Raw genomic sequence first — 26,567 nt, 5'->3', positions numbered from 1 at the left:
TCTGACACTTAATGACAGAAGGGTTGTGTCATAAAAGTTTATGACCTGTTTATAAGGTTTATGACACGTTCATGTCATTCATTCAACACCTTCAAGTGTAACACCTTGTCCTAACCGAACGCGATGCGATCGAACATTAGCGATAAAATCCGTTTAATTAGTATCCTGACTGAAGCGACGCGAGCAGTGCGACGCAATGTGGCGTTTTTGAGAGAACTTTTGACGGACGCCCAGTTTCTATTTTCTTTTTGTCGCTCGCATTGCTCTGCTATTTTGAATGAGATATATGGAAGCCTGTGACGCAACAGTGTAGACAGTGTATCAGTGTAGACAGACAACATTGACAGTCGCTCGCTTGGATCAGGTTAGGACAAGGTGTAAGACAAACTCTTGCAAAAAACTATGTGTCATAGCAATAGCCAGGCATTGGGCCACTCACTTTGCCTTTTCTCCCCTATCCTCTACTTTCTCACTCTATTTTGGGCTCTTTTTTCTCCCTCACTGTTGCTTGGAGTCTGGGGTCAGACGAAAGTGCTGTTCTGTTATAAACACAAACTGGAGGGGTTCCAGTGTCAAGAAATCCAACCTCATTCCTACTCCGTCTCTAGGTTTGGGAACGCGCCATGCTTCTCAGACGCTGGAAGGGGGAGGCCGAGCTTGAGAATTCCTATTTCTCACCACTGCTGGGATGAGAGGCAGAGCGAAAGGGGGAGGGCGAGAAAGACAACGGCTGCAGGAAGACATGCCGATGGACATAATGATGAAAAGATTAGATGAAACCAGAGGCTAATAGAAGAAACATGAAAGAGGAAGCTGCTGTGTAAAGAAAAGATGGAAATAGAAACCGCGACATTCACTTCATGTCACTTCAAGCCTGAATAAAACACTGAGAAAACATCAAATGTATTTTCACTCACCAATACTTACAGGCAATATGTAATGAGTTGAACTGAATGTTTTATTTTTTGTGTTAAAAAAAACCTACCCAGGAGTGTCAATCAAAAAATAGTAAAAAGAAAAACTACAAAAGGTAACTTACAAACCAAACCTACAGTATATGACCACACTGGGCTAGAGCTAGCAGTGGTCATTATGTTATGGTTATGACTATGGAATTTAGCAGACACCTTTGTCCAAAGCGAGTTCATTGTGACCATACTGTAGACTGTATGATTGTGACATACAAGGGTGATTTTGTAAGGTATGCAACATCAAACAACAGCAAAGGCACAAGTGCATAGGCACCTGTAGCACACAAGAGCATTTGAACACATTAAAGTTTGTTGCGGAGGCTAAGAGCTCTACTATGTGTAACCCCCCCGGGTGCTCACACAGTAGTGCTCATTAAGCTTGTTGAGCAGATGGGAATCTGATCCCCCACTCCCCCCTCCTCTCTACCACCACCAGCAATACCTCTGTCCACCGCTCAAAATATGGACAGGTTAAGGGCAAAGGCCAGCGTCATTCTCCCCAATTACCAACTAACTCCCACCCCTCCAACCCCCACCAGTCTCCAACCCCCTTTCTCCAAAAGCATGCTGAGGCACTGTGGCCCTCAAGGTGTTAGGCATGATGAGAGAGAGAGAGAGAGAGAGAGAGAAAGAGAGGAGAGAGGATAACAACTCCCAGATTCGAACCCAGATAACAACTTTGACTCTGAGCGGAAGTCAAGCGTGTTGACAATTGAGCTTAAATCCCCAGCTGCTTGTTCAGAAAAAAGTAATCAAGATGGGGCAGCTAGCTCATAGGCGGTAGGTCATGGTTTGTGCTCTTCTAAATTGTCAATCTTAGCGAGACATAGGCACTATTAATTTAAAACTTTGGTTTGGTAACCAAAGAATACTTCTGAGCTCATGTAGGTTAGTTTGATCAGACCTAATTGTAGTACACAATATCTAAACGTCTCTCTTTAGCACCCTCGCTGGGCAAGTTTGCACCTCAGAAACGTACCTGGTGGTACGTTTGCTGGGTCCGCGAAAATGTTCCCTGCCTTGTTAATGAGACCAGGTCAACCAACATATGTAATTTAATTACAAAATAAATATAACTCTAATCCATTACAGTTACTAAAAATAGTTACTTCTAGTATAAAAATAGTTAGCCTACATATGAAAATATGTATAATTACAATGGAGTTTCATTTGGTTTAAAGGTGCCTATTGTTCTATTTCAAGTTTGATTATTGGCAGACAGAAATAGCACATGTACATACACACATACAGACTTCAACAAACCCAGAGAACGCAATCCTACAAGACTAGGATACCCACCTGCTTATTCAATGATCTTCGTATACATGTATACAGTATGTGTATCGTTAAATTTAATGTTCTGTGTTTTAGAAAAAATGTGCCTTCTAATAGACTTAAATAACTAGATGCACCGCATAGCGGTACACAACTTGACCGCCGCTCAGTTCTGCACATTTTCTCCACAAAAAAATGACACTTATCAACTTTCCTATACCTCTGATTTATGCAATATACTGTATATCTCCTACTGTTGCAGCTCATGTGTATATAAATGAGTGTGTGCATGTGTGCATTTGCTTTAAAAGTGTATAAAAGTGTGTGTGTGTGTGTCTGATAATCATGTACATTGTTATGACCGCAGCTAGTGTAGCTAGCGAAGCGGTCATATACAGTAGATAGATAGATAGATATATAGATAGATAGATAGATAGATAGATAGATAGATAGATAGATAGACTTTATTGATCCCCAAGGGAAAATTCAAGAATATAGTTGTTTTTTTTCTTCGTCATATCTTCGGTCAACGATTTCTGGGACACCGTAACATGCACAAACACCGTAAGATGCACAGTGCACACACACACACACACACACAAACCTCACACACACAAACCTCACACACACACACACACACACACACACACACACACACACACACACACAGTGCACACACACACACACACAAACACATCTTTGAGTACATTTTATGAGATGCAGCACTGTGTGAGACCACCGGAGCTGAGAAGTGAGTGTGTGTGTGTGATGTACTATAGCCTGTGTGCCCGTTTGTGTGTTTGCATGTGTGTATTTGTGTGTATGTGCATGTTCTGTGTGTATTCTGTGTGTGTTCTCTTTCTTTCTCTCTCTCTGTGTGTCTGTGTGTGTGTGTGTTCTGTGTTATCTGTGTGTATTCTGTGTGTGTTCTCTCTCTCCCTCTCTGTGTGTATCTGTGTGTGTGCCTGTGTCTGTGTGTGTGTGTGTTTGTGTGTGTGTGTGTGCATGTGTGTGTATGTGTGCGTGTGTGCCTGCGCATACGCGTAGGAACCGGGGGGGGGGGGGGGGGGGGGGGGTTGGGACCCCCGCAATGTTGGACCCCCTCCCGAAAAAAAAAACGCTGCAAAGTACAGACGTTGTTGGATTTCTTAGGCTCAATTATATCCTCCTGGGTTACGGCCCCATAACTATAGGTATCAGTGCACATCGGAGGTCTTTCACATTGTTTTCAGAATGTTTTCCGAAACGAAGCCCGTCTCAATAATGCAGCATGGAGCACTTCCTCACCTTGGCCGCGTTTCCCAAACACATTAAGAAGCTCTTAACGCTAAGATCTTCTTTGGAGCGCTCTTAAGAACGCTGTGAAAGAAGAACAAGTTTCCTGAAGTCCCTCTTAGCTTATGAAGATCTTTCACTAAGAAGGAAACGTAAGATCGAGCTGACCCACTCTTACTGTAACAGCCTTCTTAGCGATCAAATGCTCAGTGATCATAGCCTGCCGCTAGGGGCACCTAGATTTCTAGGCTTTAGTGATCAAGCTGCGTCAGGGAAATGTATATCCTCCACTTTTTTAAACAATAAAACAATTTTCAATGTTGCAATGCACTCGTGGCTGTGGACCACTGGCGCAAGAAACATAGACTTAAAAAAATTATTTTGAATTACACGTTTAAGTTTTCAACACATCTGCATATGAGTTTATAATAGGCCTATACTTCACATGCAAATAACATCAACAACCCTGTGGCATTTCACAGATATCAAGGAAACAGATGTAATTGAACTAAGCTGAACCTAATCCAATGAGGCTTCACCTGCTTGCCAAAGTCCGCAATGTAAAAGTCTGGTTTACATTAATGCACATGCACCCCACTCGCAGGCCACATGGGCTGGAGGGTTACATCTTCTCGGATATATTGAAGTAGACTAGCCTACATCACATGCCTACTACCACACTATCTATAAGAGAGACTCTTGCATGAGTTAATATATGAATGGCCTGAGCTAATAAAAAATAGGCCTATAGGCTATATTGATAATCACCCTGTTCAGGGGTTCAGTTAGTTTGAGTTTTTTGGCAGACATAAGGAGCCGCGACCGGCTTGAGTGTCTGAAAGCTGCTAGGCTACTCTCGCAGTCCATATCTTTAGTATACTGCCTTCTTTCATTCTTTTCGAAAAAGTTAAGAGGATAGCCTATTGTGGGTGAATAACTACGATAGCCTAAATAAAGTCCCTTTCCCACTTGAGCGAGACATCCGGATGTCAAACGGATATCAAACGGGTGGCTGTATGTGGGAACGCAAAACTCGGGTATTTTCTTACCCGGAAATCACCCTACTAGCCCCCTAGTACTACTTCTAGATGTTACCCGGGTGCGCTTAGGTGGGAACGCAGCCGGCACAGTTCTGGGTAGAGATGGGGGGCGTACCGATGACATATAGAAATGCGCCCTTGCAGCCTGCTTGCAGCGCGAGGCAGAAAGTACAAATTGCCATGGTAACGATAAACATTGCCCTACGAGTATGAACCTGTATGAACACAGACACAGACCTGGCTATGACACAGACGAGAACACCGGAGTAGGCTACAGAAAACAGTGACATTTTGTTGTGTACGTAGCCTACAATAAAAATTTAAACTGCAATCACGTTGTTGTGTTTGTTGCGGGACAGGCAGGATTATCCTTGCAAACGTGAATAGCTTGAAGTGTTGTCGATTAGCTTGCAACTAGCTGTTTATTACATGGTTAGCAATGAACAGCTAATAGTTAACGTCGCTGTTATTTAGCATTGTTGCTTTTTGTAGGAGTTGGGAAGGCGCCTCAGACCTCTGTGTGCTGTTTATATATTTTCCAGGTGTGTCATTATTTTCTATTCATTTGTTGTGTTGGATGTTTATACTAGAGATGACACCAATTTTCGTAAAAGTCTCCTGGGGCTACATGCCCACCAAGTTTCATGTGCCCCGGTGTTATGGTGGACATAAATATAGGCCTAAAGAAACAGTTGAACATTTTCAATAGAAATTTAGAAAACAAATCAGAAAGTAATTCAATGTAATGAGTTACATTACTTTATTAAAGTAATTCAAATAGTTATAATTAAAAGTAACCTTCCCAACACTGGTTATTCGTGTGATGTGGTTTCCTAATGTCTATATTGTAACGGAGCAAAGTGAAGGGGTGTGAGCTACTGTCATACTTCCTTGTAAAGGCCATCACAGTTCACAAAATATAACATAAAACGGAAGCTTGTTCAGTTATTTTCATCCTAGCAGATTCAGAGCAAGATGGATGTGCTGTTCATGGTGGCGGCCTTTGTCTTGACACTGGGTAAGTACTCAGAATTACATCAAATCTACTTCAGTCAGGACCACTTTGTCAATAAAATATTTTTATTTACTATTGCATGAAATACATTCTTGGCGGTATGTTCTGTTCTGGGGGCCCCCTGCCCTTCCATGTTCAAACATGGAAAGCCCAAGGCAGGGAGAGCAGCAATAAACCCCCAAAACAATAATACCGGCAAACCTCCAGCCAGCAGGAGGTGCGTGCTTGTGACCATAAACCAACTTAAGCTAATTGGGTTAAATGCAGACGAACGAATTTCCCCTCACGGAATCAAAAGTATTTTCTATTCTATGACCACCTCTGGACTAAACCCTCCCAAGCATAATGGGAGGAGCAGCAACATCCCCCAAAAATGAACGTAACTGGCAACCTCCAGCCATGGAGGGATTCAAGGGCAACGTCCATGCAAGTCAGGTCATGCCACGACATTTATTTAAAGCCAACACATTACATAGCACTCATTGCTTTCTGAGCGTCAAGGATATCTTGAGCTCCTGGACGGAGGTAGCGTTCATAGGCGGCTGAGGACCATCGACCCATGGCCTTGAGCGTGTGCACAGGAGCGATTAAAGATGCTGTGGTAGCTGCTCCTATGCGGAGAGAATGAGGGGTGTACCGATCCGGGGGTAGCCCACAAAACTGGCACAGCAGGCGAAGGCGGGAAGCGAACCAAGCCCGCGAAATGGGCTTTCCATCCTCCGTAGCGAAGAGAGGCATGTGCTGGTTGGCTTGAGGGCGGCATTGAAGATAACGGACCATAGAAGAGAAAGGACAAAACGGTGAATTAGTCTCAGATATAAGAATTGATACACCTTTCCCATCTTTATCAGTTTTGGAGTGTTTAAGACATAAAGAGAAATGGTGAGGCTTAATAGACACATCCCCTATGGTGAGGTCGTGGGAAGGGTCGAAATTATCTGTGCGTGTTGTGAATTCTCCACCTCTAAGAAAACCATAGAATGCTGTAAGTAACACCGATTCTAGAAGTATATCTCTAAGAACCAAAGCACCCATTCCTCAAATGTGTAATTAAATTTTTAAGAAGAGGAAGAGTAAGAGGGAGACGGCTATCGTTGCCTTGAGGCTTTTCTCTCTTAAGGCCATTAAGCAGGAGACGAATGGATGGATTTTCGAGGAGGCTGATGGTGGATGGATCCAGACAGCGGAGATGGAACTGTACACCTGCCACTAGTCCCTTAATTGAGGATGGCTGCAACTTGCGGGACTCAAAACAGTGAACAATAAAAGCACATATGATAGATACGTCAACAGGCAACACTTGTACAGAGAAGGTGGAGCAGAAAGAGGAAAAATAGGACCATGCAGAATCATACATTTTTAATGTATTTTTTGACAATCCGGATCTCATATAATGAGAAGCAGAAAACATGTAGTTTTGCAGGACCGCATTTAGTCTAGTACGGTTTGGTAGAATGGGGGGCAGGTCAAGCTGGATGGGTCTGCCTCTGGACACAGCTGGCGAAATCTCTGAAAATCGAACCGGGACAAGGAGTCAGCTATTTTGTTATCCAGACCCGGAATATGGACAGCTCGAATTATAAAATTGCCCTGCACTGATGACCATGTAAGCCGCCTAACGAATCTATTGATGAGAGAGACTGAGGAGCGACCCTTGTTAATAATACTAACAGTAGCTTCGTTATCGCAAAATACCACGATTCGTTTTTTAGACCAATGTTTGCCCCACAAGAGGCAAGCTATGATTATGGGGTATAATTCCATCAGGGCAATAGACGACGCGTCGGTAGGTAAAGATAATAACTCGTTTGGCCATGCTTCCGCGAACCATTGATTTTTAAAAATCCCTCCGAAACCGACTGAAGGGGCTGCATCTGTATAGAAACTCATGGCCGCAGAAGTTTCGTGTTCTTCGTTATAGAAGAAAGAAATGCCGTTCCAATTATCACACAGGTAACTCCAGAAACGCAACTCTGATCTACAGCCGTAATCCAAATTAACATCGTCATGGAGGTTTCCTACAGATTTAGCTAGGTCCAAGAGTCTGGATATGAAAGAGCGACCTTGAGGAATGATTTTCATGGCGAAATTTAGATGTCCTAATAAAGAAAGCAAATCTCGTTTTGTCATAGAACGAACTTGAGCTTGCCTCATCACCTCTCGAATACGATTTAATTTTTCGAGAGGCAAGGATGCTTGCATAAGGTTGCTATCTAGAACGATCCCCAGAAATTCTAGGCGTTTGAGTGGACCTAGTGTTTTTTCCTCGGATAGAGGAACGCCGAGTTTTTTAAATGTTTGTTTCAAAGCATTCATGCATCTACCTGGATCTGAATTTGGGTAGTCCACTAGTAAAAAATCATCCAAGAGATGAAGCACAAAAGGGAGCTTGCAATTGTTTAGGAGGATCCAGCAGAGTGATTCTGACAGAGTGTCAAAAATCTTTGGGCTGCTACGACAACCGAAAGTAAGCCTTACGGAAAAGTAAATTTGTTCTCTCCATTTAACACCGAATAAATGCCACTGTGAGGGGTGCAGTGGCATAACTTTGAATGCATCCGAAATATCTGCCTTTGACAACCAAGCTCCCTTTCCTGCTTGAATAATGATTTTAATAGCATGGTCTACCGAGGCATAGCACAAGGAAAATGCTTCTAGGGGAATCAGACTGTTAATGCTTTGAGCTCCGTTGTGGTGAGGAGCAGATAAGTCAATTATTAAGCGTTTCTTCCCCGAATATTTACGCGTAGCTATACCGATAGGATTGATGCGGGTGACAGGAAAGGGCGACTCTTGATAAGGGCCAATCATAAAACCTTTTGTGATCTCTTTCTCTATTAGGACATCAACTGTTTCGGGTTCATTTAAAGCAGACTGCAAATTACGGCACGTAAATGACTTTTTTGGCAACCATAGTAACCCAGCCATGAATCCTTGGACGAGTCCAGTAATCAAATAATTGACGAAACAACGATTGGGATGTTTTTTAAGTTCTTTCCCCAGCTCCGGAATGTTGACTGGAGTAGAGGGCTTTATTTCTTCTTTTGCAGACGGGCACGACGAGGACATACGGATTTCGGATGCCCGTCTCCACAATAACTGCAAGCATGAACAAATTTGCAGTTGTAAAACCTACATACATTTCAGATTCAGATTCAGATTCAGATTTTATTTGTCACATACATAAAATGCAGTGAAATGTTACAGTCGGCTCCATGCTAGGTAAAAAGAGGCATACAAACTAACATAGAACAGAAACAGTAACAACAACAACAAAAACAACAAAACAACAATACATTCAAGATGTCGGGGGGGGGGGGGGGGGGGCTATTGCAGGTAGAGTAGAAAGTGCTATGTGCAGTCAGTTCCATTTAAGTGCCGGACGGCTTGGGGGAAGAAACTCTTCCTGAGTCTCTCAGTCCTTGCCGCCAGTGTGCAGTATCGTCTTCCTGAGGGAAGCAGAGAGAACAGACCATAGTCTGGGTGGCTGGGGTCTCTGAGTATCTTGGTGGTCTTGTCCTTGCACCGCTTGGTATAGATGTCCTTTAGGTTAGGGAGTTGCCCCCCTATGGTGCGTTCAGCTGAACGCACCACTCTCTGCAGGGCCTTTTGGTCTTGGATGGTGGTGTTACCATACCAAGCGGTGATGCACCCAGTCAGGATGCTCTCTATGGTGCTGGAGTAGAAGCTCTGCAGGACTGTTTTGGATGCTCTGAATTTCTTCAGCCTCCTTAGATGGTACAGTCTCTGCCTAGCTTTCTTTACCACAGTGTCCAGGTGGGTAGACCATGTCAGATCCTCAGTGATCTGGACACCGAGGTACTTGAATGTGTCCACCCTCTCCACAGGGGTCCCATTGATGGATAAGGGTGTGTAGTCTCGCACCTGCTTCCTCCCAAAGTCCACCAGCATCTCTTTAGTTTTGGTGACGTTGAGATGGAGATTGTTTCTCTGACACCACTGGGTCAGGCACCTCACTTCCTCCAGGTAGGCCGCCTCATCGTTGTTGTGGATTAGGCCTACCACTACGGTGTCGTCAGCAAACTTAATGATGGTATTTGAGTCTGTGGTGGCTGTACAGTCGTGCGTATACAGGGAGTACAGCAGGGGGGACAGAACACAGCCCTGGGGGGCCCCTGTGTTGAGGGTGAGGGAGGTTGAGGTGTGCCTGCCCGCTTTCACCACCTGGGGTCTCTCTGTCAGGAAGTTCAGGATCCATGTGCAGAGGGCGTCATTCAGCCCCAGGCTCCTGAGCTTCGAGATGAGGGTGGAGGGAAGAATTGTATTGAAGGCCGAACTATAGTCAACAAATAACAGTCTCGCATAGTTCAACACTTTCCCCTTGCTCTTGTCCAGATGTGATAGGACAGTGTGTAGTATGTGAGCAATGGCATCCCCAGTGGATCTATTGGGCCGGTACGCAAATTGTAGAGGGTCCAGTGTGTTGGGCAGTGAGGAGCAGATGTGGGCCTTGACCAGCTTCTCAAAACATTTCATCACCACAGAGGTGAGTGCAACTGGGCGATAGTCGTTATGACAGGCTGGGCTGGGCTTTTTGGGTATGGGGATGATGGTAGACTTTTTAAAGCATGTGGGGATGATGGACTGTGCCAGGGACAGGTTGAATATAGCTGTGAACACTGGTGCCAACTGGTCGGCGCAGACCTTGAGAACTCGTCCAGCTATCTCATCTGGTCCTGCAGCCTTCCTGGTGTTCACTTGCTGGAATGTCCTCCTGACATCGTGTTCAGAGAGAACGAGTGGTCCTCCGTTCCCTCCTACTCCGCCACTCTCCTTACATGCTGCAGTGGGCTCTTGGTCACGGCAGGTGTCGAAGCGTGCAAAGAAAGTGTTGAGGCTGTTTACCAACTCCTTATTTGCACCTCCTGAGGAGGGGGGTGGGGCTTTGTAGTCAGTCATGATTTTTAGCCCCTGCCATACGCTTTTCCGTTGAAGTTATAACACAGAGGTGTAGTAAGAGGAGTCACCTTAGATGGATTCTCCAGTTTAACAGCGGAAGTGGATTTCGAACAAAGATTGGAGCAATGCGAGAATGAGCCACAGAAGCTGCAAGACAAAACTTGATGGCCTGTGAAGTGCCTGCTGACGAGGGCTACGTCAATAACAGACCAGTCCAGTCTCTGATTAAATTTTTGGATGAACATGGCAGCCTTAGCAGAAAAGGACCTATGGTAATCATAAAATCGTGTCCCACCATATGACAAGGCTAAGTCTGCTATGATAGACAGATAAGTGTCCAGTTCGGCTCTACGGTCTGGATACACCTCGCATATTACGTCCCTGAAAACTCCGAAGGCTAGGAAGAACTGAGGCAGAGTTAGTGTTTTTGACAAACGGGGATCGCTGTCTTTGAGTGTTACCGCAACATCCCCACAATCCACCACGCGTCGGTCATGGACTTCAGAGTACAGCAATATTTTGACAAGATTAACGTCTTTACCTGCGAGGATTTGGCTTCGTAGCTGAGAGGAGATTGCAGCGGCAGGAGGAAAGAAGGGGGTCCCGGTGGAGATTGGGACTGCAGTGCCCAGGGTTCTTCGCGGGGCGGCGAAACTCCCTGCTTGGTGGAAGTTGTCGTTGAGCTGCTGTTCGGAAGCAGGTGTAGAGGCTAGACTGGAGAAGGCTGGAAAGGTTCCATTTTCGATACACTGGATCCTGGAGTTAAGGTTGGAGAGCGTGGATTGGATGGAAGACAGAAGAGGAAGAAGGCCCGTGTCGTCTCCCCTGACCTCCATGGAGCCACCTGCTTGGGAGGGGTTCCGACCCTTCTTCGCCGCTGTTGAGAACGAAGACCCTACGGCCGCGCAGTGCTTCCGTTTCTCCGAAGCCTTTTTTGGGGCAGACGAGGATGGATCTAAGCCTTGAGGAGTCTCCGCACGAACGCCTTCCGGGAGCAGATCGAACAGCTCCTCGGGTGAGGCTCCTACGGGCGCTGGGATGTTGTTTGCGAACAAAGCTTCCAGGATTCGTGGCACTGACCATTCGTTTAAGGCAGGAGTCGGAGCGCTGGGTGCGCTTTTACCTTTTTTGAGGCGAGCACTGCGCCGGTTTGAAACGGCAACATCAACGGGATCGTTTGGATCTTCTACTTGGGTCTGGAAGGCATCGCTCTCACCGATGTCCTCGTCCTCCGTATGTAGAAGAGACATGACCAGGGTAAGAGCCAGAAGGCTTATGCACACTTTCATTTACGCTACAGTTTCTTGGCAAAATGGCAGAAAAAGCAGATGGCAGCAGATTGGCAAAGGCAGTTTAAATAAGCGCTCTCAATGATCTCCACCAATGAAAGCAAGGCTAGGCCGGCTGGCACTCAGCTGGCAATCAGCTGGGCGATTAGATTGACAGTCAGCTGGGCCATTCAGGGAAGCTAGCGAGACTCCGTGACCTGCCTGAACTAACGCTGTGCTCCATGTGTGGAATTGTATCAACATGTGTCTGATTCAAAGAAAATATTAAAATAAGATGAAGCAGAGGTCATATTCATATTATGTAATGGGCATCACAGGCAAGATATATGAAAATATATGAAATCATTTTTATGGGCATTCAATATAATTTAGTTACATTATCACAAAATATGATGTGACTGTTTTATTTGTTGTGGTCTTATGCTATTCAGCAGAGTAGATATTTAGATAAAAACAGACCTGCTCATGTCTCTACTGACTCTACGTCAAAACTTGTTGACGCGTGTATTATCGTTCACCTGTTCAAATATGTTCACCTGTACCGCTGCCTCGGGGCAGCAGTTCTTATTACACACAAACAATACTGACAAAGGGACCATGCTCATCATTTCCTTTCCTGTGCTGTACATTCATCTGAGTAAAAACGAGTGTGTTTGTGTCTGTTTCCAGGAATGGCAGAGGCTGCTACTCCATTGGAAATCTTTACGCATGACCATGGGAGTAACATCCACCTGAGGTGTCTGACTGATAAATCGGATGAATGGGATGACCTAACGTGGTATAGGACAAGTGAAACAGGGGTTGAACAATAGGACGTGCAGCAGCACAAGGCAATGGAGAGTACAAGATTTATGGTAGCAATAAACATATTAAGCTTGATAGAACAAGTGACACATTTAACTTAAGCATTACAGATGTTCAGCCATCAGATTCGGGGGCATACTGCTGTATGAGGAGCACATCAGAACCAAAGATCCTAAATGTGGCTGTACTGGTGGTGAAAGGTGAGTGTGACAGAAATGACCTGGAAAATGAGTGAGTTTTACATTTAAAATAGTTTGAAAGTGACACCTGACCAGAAAAATGAGATGCTGATTTTAGTCTGCCTCTGTTCTTACGGGGAGGCTATATCAGGCATGTAACTGAAGTGTTCTGTTTGTGGAACATACTCTGCAACAATAAGCTTCCACTGTAATCAATGCAATTACTGAAAGCATTCAGAAAAAAACTGTAGTAGCTACATAGAGCAAAACCACTCACTGAGTTTTCAAAACTAAAAGCACAAACACTGCTTTGCACACACTTTGCAAAACTGTAGGTACAATTCGCTGCACAGCACTCTTTTTTGCGGAACACAACTCTCTGTTTTTCACAACTCTCAATTTCCAAATGTCCAACACACTCCTAGCACAATTATACACATGTATGGCTATTATTTACTCTATTTTGCTATTTACTTTATTTGCTCCATTTATTAAGTATCTGGCACACTGTCACATCATGAAAACTGTTTTAGACAATTAGCTCACTTTGCAATCAGCCTAAGCAGCTGTCCATGCGGAGGGAGCTGGAAGAGTGAGAATTAGAGAAGGCCTAAGAAGATGTGGAGGTGAAGAAGCAGGAGGAAGAGGATGATTAAGAGGAAGCAGAGGGGAAGAAGCTAGAGGGAGAGGACGACAAGGACAAGGAGGTGAAGTTAGAAGCAAGAGGAGGACGAGGAGGAGCAAGAGGAAGGGGAAGAAGAGGAAGAAATAGAAATACTGATGGCATCAGGGCTGCAATTGAATAGAATAGAATAGAATAGAATATATACTTTTTTGATCCCGTGAGGGAAATTCGTTTCTCTGCATTTAACCCAATTTAACCGAATTAGTGAACACACACAGCACACAGTGAACACACAGTGAGGTGAATCACACACTAACCCAGAGCAGTTAGCTGCCATGCCCAACCAGCGGCGCTCGGGGAGCAGTGAGGGGTTAGGTGCCTTGCTCAAGGGCACTTCAGCCGTGGACTGGTCGGGGATCGAACCGGCAACCCTCCAGTCCCAAGCTTGAAGCCCTAACCAGTAGGCCACGGCTGCCCCCAATTGTGGACCATGTAATCAACCATGGAATGAGCCTGAGGGAAGCTGGCCAACGGGTTCAGCCTAACTTGGCCTAAGCTTTACAGTCATGAAATTAGGGCCATATTTGTATGTGGGTGTCTCGCTCTCTCTCTCTCTCTCTCTGTGTGTGTGCGTGTGTGTGTGTTTGTGTGTGTTAGGAGCACAGTATTACAATAATTTGGTAATTGATCTATTTATTTACAGAATATATCCTTTCCACCTCACCCACCAGGTACTACAAGCACTATGATAACTACCATGGGGATATGCACACATTTTCTAATCATTTTTTAGAGAAGCCTCTCATCAATATTTCACTCCTTGATTTGACCTTTTCACTTGACATTGTCAGTAGCCCAGAGACTCCTCAGCAGAAGGACTGTGAGACACCTCAGCAGAAGGACTGTGAGGCCCTGGCTATTGTGGTCCAGAGTCTGGGCCGAGCTCTGCTCCTGTGTGTGGCTGTGATTGCAGTCCTGGCCTACATCACCCATATGAGAACTACTGGTAGGAAGAGCAGCAATCACCACTCATGTGTGCACTCAGTGAACTGAAACGCAGTTAAGGCAGACAAAGCATTTAAGTTGATATTTACACCAATGTGTTTCTGACAGAAAAACTCCAGCGAGGTGTAACTCTGGTGCAGAACGACAGTCAGGTACAGAAACAGTGCATGCGTCTCATTATAGTGACAAAGTTGTGAACACAGTATAAAGTACAATATTTGTGTCTTTTCCACAGGAGGAGGACACAGGCATTTAACAAAAACTGTCTGGGATTCAATACAAGAGGAGTCCAATTAGGTGGTGCAACTCAGCAGCTACTGGGCATCAACCGGACACCTTTATAGATTTGCCCCATAAGCATTTTTAATGAATCGGTTTTGATGTCAAAAGATTCCAATATGCTGTAAATTGAACTTTTCTCCTTTTGCCTGGCTAAACAATGTTTTCATGCAATAAAGTAGAAATGCAAAATAGATATGAATGAGTAAGAGTAAAATCTGTGATATAACATATCTGTAAACTTGTGATTATGAGACTTCTCTACTATGGCTTAAATAAAATGAAAACAACTTGGATGATTTTGGAAGTAATTTGAAAGTGTCAACTCAGAAGAACAGAACATTTATAGCTGCAGTGAGAAGCTAATGCTCAGCCAATGCTAGCTTTGTTCTCCGTCTAGGAAAGTAACTTCTAGATTTTAATTTAAGCCAATTACCACCTATACCCCTGTACAATGATAAAGTTACCCTTTAAAAAGGGTCATTTGAGTGACCCACCTAGTGGGACACATCGAAATAATTTCAATCATTCAATTAGTTGGAAAAGCCTGAATTTTGTTCATCAGAACATATTGATTTGCATACAGTATGTTGCACGTTGGGCATTCATGACAAAGCTATGTCTATTTTTCTCTCAGATCAGAAAATGTATTCTATGACGTTGCATGTATAAGAGTACTAATTGTTAACATTACCTCTGGACAGCACAAACACATTTTGAAAGTTCCATTGAAAGCTCCCTTCACTGTGAGAGAATGCACAAGTAATGGATAATGTCAGCTGTGGACTGTACAGTGGGCAGCAGTATAGAGACACACCACTGGCCTCTCCTGCTGCTGTAGCTTTACTAGCAGAGTAAACTATGGTACGGTGTTGCCTGTAGGCAACATAGCCTATTTTACCTTGCTGAAATAAAATGAGTCATCCCTTGAATAAGTAAATAGCACTTAATACTACTTAACAACTTAATACTAACCAATGGAAATGCAAAATAATGGTCACATGCCTGCAGGCTGCTAGTTTGACCCTTCTTTCAGCACATGCACACGTTTGGCTGGGTGTCATATTTTTACCCTAGACAAGTGTAAATTTCCCTCAAGTTTGTATCCTTCAAAAAGCATAGATGTATTTTCATTTGCATTAAAAAAATAATGCATATTTTAGAAAATAGCAAAAATCCTCATGTTGCCCTCAGGCAACATTGTACCACAATGGCAATCACAGTAGGCCAGGGTGTATTTTGCTCATTGTAATGTTTTCTACTACTTAAAATTTCAATAAATAGTCATTTAAAACAGGGCTGTACACTGCGTGCACCTCGTCGCAAATGCGAGGATATATATATTTGTGCTACTTGAAAATATGAAATGGGAGCACAGGTGCGAGTACTGAATTCAACCCTTTTATTCGCATTTTGCTCCTAAAAATCCACACCAAGTGGATCAAAGTATAGGCTAGTACAATTTTCGCGCATCTGTATACAAATTTCATAGTTGACAACTCTAACGCTCCTGGCTGGAAACTCACGCTTTCAGCATCAACCTCGCTGTCTCTCACACACGCAAGAAATGTCACTCCAAAACCATTCTTCTTTTTCTTCAATCTGTTCGTTATCAGTTGGTGACTTTGTAGCGATTAGCCTACCGTTGAAACGGCAAACCATGATAAGAATGTTGACTATATAGCCTACAATTACCGTGTTCATTTCAAATATTATTATTATCACGGTTGATAAACACAGTGTGGAAACCGTGTTATAACTATAACCGTGTTATAGCTTCACCCCAGCCTGCATTTGACATAGGCCTGGTTGACTTCTATGAGAGAAATCCGACTGATTCTGTTGTCTAAATGATGGATTTAACCGCGATTTGGTGTAGGCTACACCTGCTTTAAAAAGGCGGAACATTTTCATTGCAAATGTGCGCATCATATAGCCACTCTGCGTCTTTGTATGGAGGTTACATTCACATTAATTCCATTCCACTAACGTTATCAGGAGAATACCGTAACGTTTCATTTTGAGCTCGATTTGAGGTTGTCACTCATTGGATATAACAGATATAGCCTACCAAACTCCAAGACGAGTCATGGTAGAGTAAGTTAAGCACCCAGCCAATTAAACATGACCAAGGATGCCATGCCATGGTAGGCTACCTAAATCATAGAAGTTGTTACTGGACAGTGGACACTCATCTTTTCTATTACACCAGAAATATTTGTCTTTACCTTTGTTCGTTTTTTGAACATTTAAGTTATTTAATGAAAACATGATGTAGCCTATCCTTGAACTATGCTTGACTCTTTTCCTAAAACCGAATGAAACCTAATTATGTTCACGTACATCTTAAAGTGACAGGCACTCAATTAGACCTACACACCACCCTTGTAATATCATTACAGTGTAATCAATATGAAGTATTCAGTTTACTGAATATTTTAAGCTATAAGTAATTATGCAGATCCTAAAATGCTATAAATTGATAACAAAATGTATACAAATTCTGAATTCAAAATATGAAATAGAAACAAGACATGCCATTTTCTCTGTGTGTAGGGTTTGAGCAGAGACTATGATTGCCACTGCTGTGAATGATCTGTATCCTGCTTAAGGCAAGAAGGTTTTCAAGGAAATTTCATAGTGCTCCTAAATTTCTTTCTGTGCTCCTAAACTTTTTCATTTAGGAGCACCTGTGCTCCTAGTGAAAAAGCTTAGCGTACAGCCCTGATTTAAAATAATATACACGATGATTTATGGTTTGATTATGATAGTGTTCCACAGTGGTACAATGTTGCTTGTGTATAAGAAAACATACATAATTTAATGTTTTCCATTATGGTACAATGTTGCCTACAGGCAACATTTTCATAAAAATAAAATACAAATATATATTTTTAAAAATCTTCTAATTTTGTTAAAGTGACTATTTCTAAGCAGAAAAAACATTACAAAAGAAATCTTGCCCCCTCAGATCATAATGCGTACCAGAGGGTTAACAATGCCACAATACTGAGATTGAATGACCAATAAGCGCAACATTACGTATGCCTAATACAAATGGAAATGCTATCTACATTACTGTAAATGCTGATATCTGAGACAGTCAGTCACAATATTCCTAAATAGTCTATGATTGTCATAACTTTCATCTAAACTATTCTGAAAGTCAAAAGTTCGAGCAATGTTATAGAGTCTTCAAACACATCATAAAATACAAAAACTAAACAACAGCAGACAAAAACACACAGAGAAAGGCCCTTTTCCAGAATATCTTGTGTGTGTGTGTGTGTGTGTGTGTGTGTGTGTGTGTGTGTGTGTGTGTGTGTGTGTGTGTGTGTGTGTGTGTGTGTGTGTGTGTGTGTGTGTGTGTGTGTGTGTGTGTGTGTGTGTGGGGGGGGGTCTGAATGGGGAATAGGCCTACATTTATAACATTTCCTGACAATTGAGGAAGGGAAGTTGTCAGTCATGTGTCTCCCTCCCCAAAATGTGATCCTCAGATCAAAGAATCTAAAAATGTGTTGATGAGGAACACTCGACCACTCTTTCTGATTGTGATATGTGTGATATGGCTTCCTAATGTCTGATATCAACAGAACAATGTGAAGGGGTGTGAGCTACTGTCATACTTCCTCATGGAGGCCATCACAGTTTGCAAAATTGGGCATAAAGGAGAAGCTGGTCTCCGTAATTATTTTCAGCTTAGCGGTTCGAGAGCAAGATGGATGTGCTGTTCATGGTGGTGGCCCTTGTCTTGACACTGGGTAAGTACTCAGAATTACATCAAAATCTACGTGTGGAATTGTATTAACATGTGACTGTTTCAAAGAAGATACTAAAATAAGATGAAGCAGAGGTCATATTCATATTATGTAATGGGCATCATGGACAAAATCTATGAAAATATATGAAATTATTTTTATGGGCATTCAATATAGTTACATTATCACAGAATATGATGGGACTGTTTTATTTGTTGTGGTCTTATCCTCTTTAGCCGAGTAGATATTTAGATAAAAACAGACCTGCTCATGTCTCTACGTCAAAACTTGTTGACATGTGTATTATCGTTCACCTGTTCAAATTTGTTCACCTGTACCGCTGCCCCTAAAAACGAGCGTGTTTGTGTCTGTTTCCAGGAATGGCAGAGGCTGCTACTCCATTGGAAATCTTTACACATGACCATGGGAGTAACATCCACCTGAAGTGTCTGACTAATAAATCGGATCAATGGATTGACCTAATGTGGTATAGGACAAGTGAAACAGGGTTTGAATATATAGGACACACAGAATTACAAGGCAAAGAAGAGTACAAGTACCAGATTAATGGTAGCAATAAACATATTAGGCTTCATAGAACAATTGACACATTTAACTTAAGCATTACAGATGTTCAGCCATCAGATTCTGGGGCATACTGCTGTATGAGGGGCACATCAGGAACAAAGATCCTAAATGTGGCTGTACTATTGGTGAAAGGTGAGTGTGATGGAAATTACCTGGAAAATGAGTGAACATGCAGGAATGGATAGAGTTTTGCATTTAAAGTTATTTGAAGGTGACACCAGAAAAGAAAATATAGCTACAGACAGTGAACAGCTGATGCATTTAGTCTGACTTTGTTCTTAGTTTAGGACAAGCAGAATCTATTGAGCTAGTGAGCTACAGTTACAGTGTGTGTGTGTGTGTGTGTGTGTGTGTGTGTGTGTGTGTGTGTGTGTGTGTGTGTAGGCTTGGCATAATAGTGATATAAACAAAAGGTTGCTAGACAGTAAGTTAGTAGATTCTTGAAAAATACATGCATACTATTTAAACAAGACTTGCCTTTTTATACCACAACTGACTTGAAGGCACATCTCCAAAATATTCATCCAAATGAGCATATGGTATGAAAAGGATTGATGGCGTGTTATTTTGGCTGGCAGTGTTTTGAAATGTCAAACGAGACTTTGTCAGATAGTCTTATGCAGAGAACCGTGTTCGGTGCATTTAATTAGAATTGCAAATGTTCCCAGCATGTTTTTGTTCCCAGCAATCTATCAACTGTTTTTTATTTTCTTTTTTGTTCCATGAACTGGTTCAAACCCTTGGAATAAATTCTTATAAGAGTAATGTTATAGCCGTGGCACTTAGAGTGAAAGTCCATAGGTCTACTATAGCCTAAAATGCAAATCTATTTTAAATGAATACTTTGACACAAGTTGCCCTATCCTTCTAATTGAATTACCTTCTGAGAAATATATATATGAATGTGTGTGTGTGTGTGGGGGGGGGGGGGGGGGGGGGGGTGGTTGTGTGTGTGTCAGAAGTGCAATACTATACTTATTGGGTCATTTCTACATACAGAAACTTCACCCACTGGTTCCACATCAGTTGTTGCAACCACTGATGATTCCCAAAATGAGAAGAACTCTACACAAGGTCCCGGGTGCCAAGAGGAACGCACAGATCTGAAGCTTCTCAAGGCTCTGGGCGGCTCTCTGGTCCTGTGCGTTGGTCTGATTGTGTTCCTGGGATATCTGAGCTTCAAGAGAAGAGAGTGCAAGCACTGCAAAGGTAGTACTGAGATCAAACGATCAACTTGCTGATCAAATTGATCAAACAAAGATTCTGTGATTGTGACAAAAACTTTAAATGCTTAGAAACCACTTAGAAACGCTTATGGTACTTGATGAGATGTTTAAATCCATACAGGTCTATACATTATTAGCTTGTCATTATGTAAATTATGTGAATTGCTGTATATACACAAATTGTTCTCTCTCGTCTTCATTTCTTACAGAGAAAGCTTGCCAGGTGCAACAAGACACACATCTGTCAAATCAAAATAGCTGGCAGGTACTGATTGATGTGAAAGACATGGCAAAAAATATATCTATAAGTAAATTAATGCCATGTTTATTATAATGCATTTTAGACATTTTAGGCCTGTGTTGTGTGAGGTTTTACATCATGTCTACATTAAAGGAAATATTCTTCTTTATGGTCTTGGCACCATAGGACGATGAGACACTGAACTACGCTCCGGTACACTTTGCTAAGAGGGGTGAACAACAGAAGAAAAAGCAGAAGAAGAAGACAACTCAGCCAGAAGAGGAGACTCTTTACGCTGGAGTCAAATGCTCTTAGTCAAAATACAAACACTGTTGGCAAATTTCACAACCAGATGTACTCAGTGAAGTTCCCGTTTCTTGGTTCTTCACGTTTCCTAACATGACATGGTCTCTGCCTTTCTGCCTGATGGCTACTGTATATTCAGAGCAGAAATAGTATTTGAGATCTGTGTTTAAGTGTTAAAGGGAATACTGTAAAATATTATCTCTGCCCTGCCTTCAGTGAGGGGTCTGTGTGAGACTGCATCTGTCAATAGTCATATGAAATTACAGCCTCCAATTCACTGCTCATTTATCGGTTTCTAAGTTTTCATTCAATTTCTAATATGTATTTTTTCCCATCTGAATGTGCTCCATACAAGTTTGTGAAATATCAAATACATGTATATAATAGCCTGAATACTTTATTACAAGTATATTGTGGCGTACAGGACTACTGCTGGCTATTTGGGTGCCCTAAGTGAAATTGGTCAATGATGCATGATGTAAATGTTCACATTTAAAAATATATTGTAAGTCAATGTATCTCTCTCTCTCTTTTGCTCGCTCTCTCTCTCTCTCTCTCTCTCTCTCTCCCGCTCCTTGTTTATAGACTTGATTTATAGAGTTTAAAATAGCAAAAAATAAAGAAATAGCACACGGCTAAGTCCTTGGAATTGGAATTCCTTCGAATTCTCTGATAGATGTCAATGATCATTATGGACACATTTCTTGCCAGCCCATAAACATTTGTAACATGTTAAGACAGACAGACACACACGCAGGCATGCACATGCACGCACACACAAAGATGCACCAAAATAGGTTTACACACATGACAAGTAAACAACGCATTATGTTTCTGCCACTTCCTTCACACATTTCTGCTGTCAACTCACGCACATTCACTGAAATATCCCCTGTGACAAATCCTGCACACAAGATAAGAAATTCAGTGGTAAGTCAGTGCAGCACAGCATGTATGGTGCGATGCAGTTTTTAGCTTTTGCAGGTTTCCCGTTTTTGCGACACACGCATAGATAAATGAACTGGTATGTCAGCCAACCAAATACATAGGCATGTCAGCCAAGGACTCGTTTACTCATTAGCAAACATGTTCTTCTCTCTGGTACACCACTAATCTTTCCTCTTTCTGCTAATGAGTCGGGACCCATTTTTTTATGGGTTAGTGCATAGTACTAAAAACAGGACTTTGCATTAATTCTTCATAATGCATGCAAGACTGCTTTATAAAGCATATTTGTAGTTGAGTGACATTGCAATGGAATAGCGAGTTGGGATTTTTGTCCAAATAAGTAGTCCACTTATCGTTATGAATGTGTTATGCCCTCACCCGTTGAGTAAAGCATTACCAAAAAGTGCATTGAATACCATCACAAAGACTTTTGAATAATTGTTCTCAGGGAATTGAAACAAATAGCAGGATCTAATAACTAGAACCGACTGTGTAATCGAGGTAAAGTGTGCATAGTTCCCCAAATGACAATGGCCGGGTTTCCCAGAATCTTTAAGAAGCTCTTAAGTGCTAAGAACTTCTTAGGAGCGTTCTTAGAACCTTCTTACAACGCTCCTAAGAAGTTCTTAGCACTTAAGAGCTTCTTAACAATTCTGGGAAACCCGGCCAATGTTGGGAAGGTGAGTTTAAAAATGCATTCCACTGCTGATCACAGAATATATGCTCTAGATGTTGGTTTGTAATGAATTCTCTCAATATTACTCAATGTGAGGAATATACTCTAAAACTTTGGATTACATCAGCAATGTGACATTCTGCTGTGGATGAATATCATGATTATATTATTATTAAAAAAAAAGCTCCCACCAATGTAACACAGTGGCCATGTATGATATGGATTAGAAACTGCTGTGATATACAGTAAGCTATACCGTAATTGTGTTTAAGGGACATAAACTGACTGAAGTGTTGGAAGCATCAGGCAATAAGTGGATTGTACGTGAACTATCATAAAGGGTAACTCTTTCTTAGCTTAGTTTTACAAACAGAAACGGGCTATGTTAACAGCATCTTTCAACTATCTCTCTCTCTCTCTCTCTCTCTCTCTCACACACACACACACACACACACACACACACACACACAGACACACACACACACACACACACTGATACTGACACTGACTAATGAGGATTCAGTGGAATATTTGTGAGTTGCATACTGTCTACTGTTGCAGACTTGTCTTAATGAGGTGTGAGGTTCACATCTTGTACATTTTGTAGAGAATATGAGAATGAGTGTGATGCTGAGCTCAAGAACACATGCTGTATATTTCTGGCGCCTTCAGAAGCCGTGTCTAACACATCACTTCCCATTGTGTGCGCTTCACTTCTGCATCCTCATTCTCTCTCTCTGTCCATCACACTCTGTTGTTCTCCTCTCTGACCTCATCCTTTTCACTGTTTTAAACACACAATATAAAAGTAAAACAAATCGTGGCAAGATAAATCAAAACAACACAAAAATGACACAAGAGAGAAATTGCGCCAGGGTTCTCTCACTCCGTCTCCTCGTCTCTTTCCCTTTCTCTCTCAGTCCACCCTTTTCTCTGTGTCCCCTCTGTCTGTCGTCTGCTGGTGATCATAGCCTCCTCTCTGCGCTGTCTGAGTGTTTGAAGCTAATCTGGCCAGGCCATCTCATCTGCCCCCCTGTTCAGCGCTGTCCCGCTCTCCAGGTGACCTTTACACAGGTGTGCCCTGGCCCCAAACCCCCGTCCTATAGGCCACAGAACAGATGGCCAGACACTATACACAGGGGCTCATTTCACCATTCATACGTGTGTGTGTTTGATATGGACATATGTAGAAGAGAATAGAATAGAATATATACTTTTTTGATCCCGTTAGGGAAATTCAGTTCTCTGCATTTAACCCAATTTAACCCAATTTGTGAGCACACAGCACACAGTGAACACACAGTGAGGTGAATCACACAACCCAGAGCAGTGAGCTGCCTGCCCAACCAGCGGCGCTCGGGGAGCAGTGAGGGGTTAGGTGCCTTGCTCAAGGGCACTTCAGCCGTGGACTGGTCGGGGATCGAACTGGCAACCCTCAGGTTACAAGCCCGATGCCCTAACCAGTAGGCCACGGCTGCCCCAATGTATCTATTAATAAATCATCTATTTAGTCATGGTTGTGACACACTGAAATATCCCCACACAGGACATAGCTGTTTCAGTTCAGACTCTTTGGGTGCCCTCCAGAGGCATTTCTGCTCTAGTGTGTAGGCTTTACCATGGACTGCCACCCTTAGGCCTACTTACCACAGTGTTTCTGAGTGCCCTCACAGGAGAACTCATACACACACACACACACACACACACACACACACACACAGCTCAAATGGGTGACGTGTTTATGAGTGGAGCTTCTAACTGACAGGCTGCGGTTGGGGTTAGTTGACAAAAGGAACCAAATGCTACATTACTCAAATGAAGTTTAAGTTTACTTAAACTGATTCAAGACTTCATACCCACATTCCTGAACATGAGAGGGTTGTATGTCCACATCCTTTCATGTCATCTGCTGAATCGCAGTGCTGTTCCCCAGTCTTCAGTCCCAAGCAGTTGGGTTTGAAGAGCGTTCATGAAATGAACCCCATGGTCCTGGATAGAGGTGTGTACATGAGACTCTGGAAGGCTGAAACAATTTTCCCATTTCAGGCATTTCTCTGACTCTAGAGAAGTGTATGCAATTCTATACATTATAAATGTCATCTCCTTTGTTTATATAACGGTAAATGTCGTATATTTACAGTGCCGTAAATGTAGCTATTTTTATTGTTCCCTAAATGACATTTTTGGTCACACTCATGTGCTTAAGTACACGCTGATACTGAGTGCTGGCAGATTGTGCAGAGAGACATGCGATGTAATAAAGACTTTTTACTGTCTGTGTGACTGCTGTTTCCTGCCCATTCTCCACACACCCACACACATACACATACACATACAGTACACATGCACATACACATACACATACACATACACATACACATACACATACACATACACACACATACACATACACATACACATACACATACACATACACATATATATGTACACATACATACTCAACCAGAGCATGGCCATACTCTGGCATTCATAAGAACAAATAGACATGTTCATTTATGTGCACACATAATTCTAACAAACAATACAGGTTGTTTATTTCTGTTTAAAGCATAATTATGTCCTAATACACAAAGTCTTGCTCTGTCATCATCTGTGCCCCGTACACACAGACACATTACTGGGGTTGTGTGGTGTCAACAAAAAACAGGTCAAAACACAAACACAGCTGAAAAGGACATTGTGTTTGTTAATTGGTCTTCAAAATGTATTGCAAAGTGTACATACATGTGCATACACATACAGAGAGAGAGAGAGAGAGGGAGAGAGGGAGAGAGAGAGAGAGAGAGAGAGAGAGAGAGAGGGGGAGAACGATGGCTGTGTTTCTGGGAATCAGACTGGTACTCCCTAAAAAGTCTGGTGAAGGTCAATGATCAATGTGGAGACAATTTTTCACACATACACATACACACACACACACACACCTACATACACACCAACACACCGGTACAAAACCACACACACGCAAACAACCTAATTCAGCTTATTATTTGTTGATGTTTTTCTGAGAAATGTTTAGTCCAACAACAACAGCGACAACAAATGAAGGGAGGAATCGAGAGAAACATGGCCAGGAAAGTGCTGCTCTAGATGAACAAGCCTGGACAAAAGACTGTGGTATTCTCTCTCTCTCTCCTTTCTTGTGTGTGTGTGTGTGTGTGTGTGTGTGTGTGTGTGTGTGTGTGTGTGTGTGTGTGTGTGTGTGTGTCTGGCCCATAGATGTCATGTGGCTGTAGACACGTCCCTTGGCCTCATTAGATGGTTAACTCGGAGCTCACTCACTGGAAATCTTTCAATGTGTGTGTGTGTGTGTGTGTGTGACTAGGTGTGTGTGTGTGTGTGTGAGCAGCAGTGTGTGTATGTGTATGTCCAGTTCAGTGGACACGTCCTCTGGCCTCATTAGGTGGTTAACACAGTGTTCACTCAACCATGAGAAAGAGAACACACACAGGGAATGAAAAAGCGTGTGTGTGTGCAGTGTGTGTGTGTGCGTGTGTGTGTGTGTGTGTGTGTGTGCAGTGTGTGTAAGAATAAAATCGGATGATGTGTGTTTTCATAGATGAGTATTTACACACACATACAAGAACAATAACACCATGAAGTTAGGGGGGGAAATCCCCTCACCTGTGTCCAAACACATTTTCATCCACACCACAGAAAAGACAGAGAAACGGAAAACAGGCAAGAAAAGAATGGAAAAAAGATAGAAAAGAAAGGAGGAGGAGGAGGAGGAAGTGGGGGCCTGGGGCACTGGGCACGTTAACAGAAAGTGACGTTGCCGACCGCGACTGCTTGCTAATTATGGCGGCAGTGTCAGCGGGTCTCGGAGAACAATCCTGTGATTGTTGTGTGAGATGATTGTCCGATGGGCCGAGGGGCTCCACTCCATTATCCTCCTCCTGCACTCCCCCTCTCCTCTCAGAGAAGCAGAGAGAGGGGGAGGAGAGGGAGGGAGGGAGGGAGAGGGGGAGAGAGAGAGGGCATTAGTGAGAGTAAGTAAGAGAGAGAGAGAGAAAGAGAGAGAGAGAGGAAGTGAAAGAAAGGGTGGAGAGGGTGGAGATAGAGAGAGGAGGCCAGAGGAAGGGCAAAGGAATGAGAGAGAGGAGGAAAAGGGAGGAGAAAAGAGAGG

The 26,567-nt window shown here is 42.8% G+C and overlaps 1 protein-coding gene across 1 annotated transcript; it reads left to right on the top strand.

Moving 5' to 3' along the window:
• The first annotated feature begins 18,243 nt into the window (after positions 1–18,243).
• On the top strand, positions 18,244–21,331 carry LOC134066110 (uncharacterized). Its single transcript, XM_062521317.1, has 5 exons — positions 18,244–18,438; positions 18,814–19,155; positions 20,023–20,232; positions 20,459–20,514; positions 20,677–21,331. Exons 1-5 carry the CDS (start codon positions 18,396–18,398, stop codon positions 20,803–20,805), a joined length of 780 nt encoding a protein of 259 aa, XP_062377301.1. The 5' UTR covers positions 18,244–18,395; the 3' UTR covers positions 20,806–21,331.
• Positions 21,332–26,567: the final 5,236 nt, after the last annotated feature.

The sequence above is a fragment of the Sardina pilchardus genome, chromosome 19 (assembly GCF_963854185.1).
Source record: "Sardina pilchardus chromosome 19, fSarPil1.1, whole genome shotgun sequence".
Classification (NCBI taxonomy): Eukaryota; Metazoa; Chordata; class Actinopteri; order Clupeiformes; family Clupeidae; genus Sardina; species Sardina pilchardus.
Note: the sequence above shows the minus strand (reverse complement) of the source record. Positions and strands in the feature narration are given on the sequence as shown.

Bases quoted from the DNA above. Each gene is read 5' to 3' on its own strand.
- LOC134066110 (XM_062521317.1), top strand. From the start codon at position 18,396: ATGGATGTGCTGTTCATGGTGGTGGCCCTTGTCTTGACACTGG. The intron at 18,439-18,813 runs GTAAGTACTCAG...GTCTGTTTCCAG, and splicing joins GGCCCTTGTCTTGACACTGG to GAATGGCAGAGGCTGCTACT. The intron at 20,515-20,676 runs GTACTGATTGAT...TTGGCACCATAG, and splicing joins CAAATCAAAATAGCTGGCAG to GACGATGAGACACTGAACTA.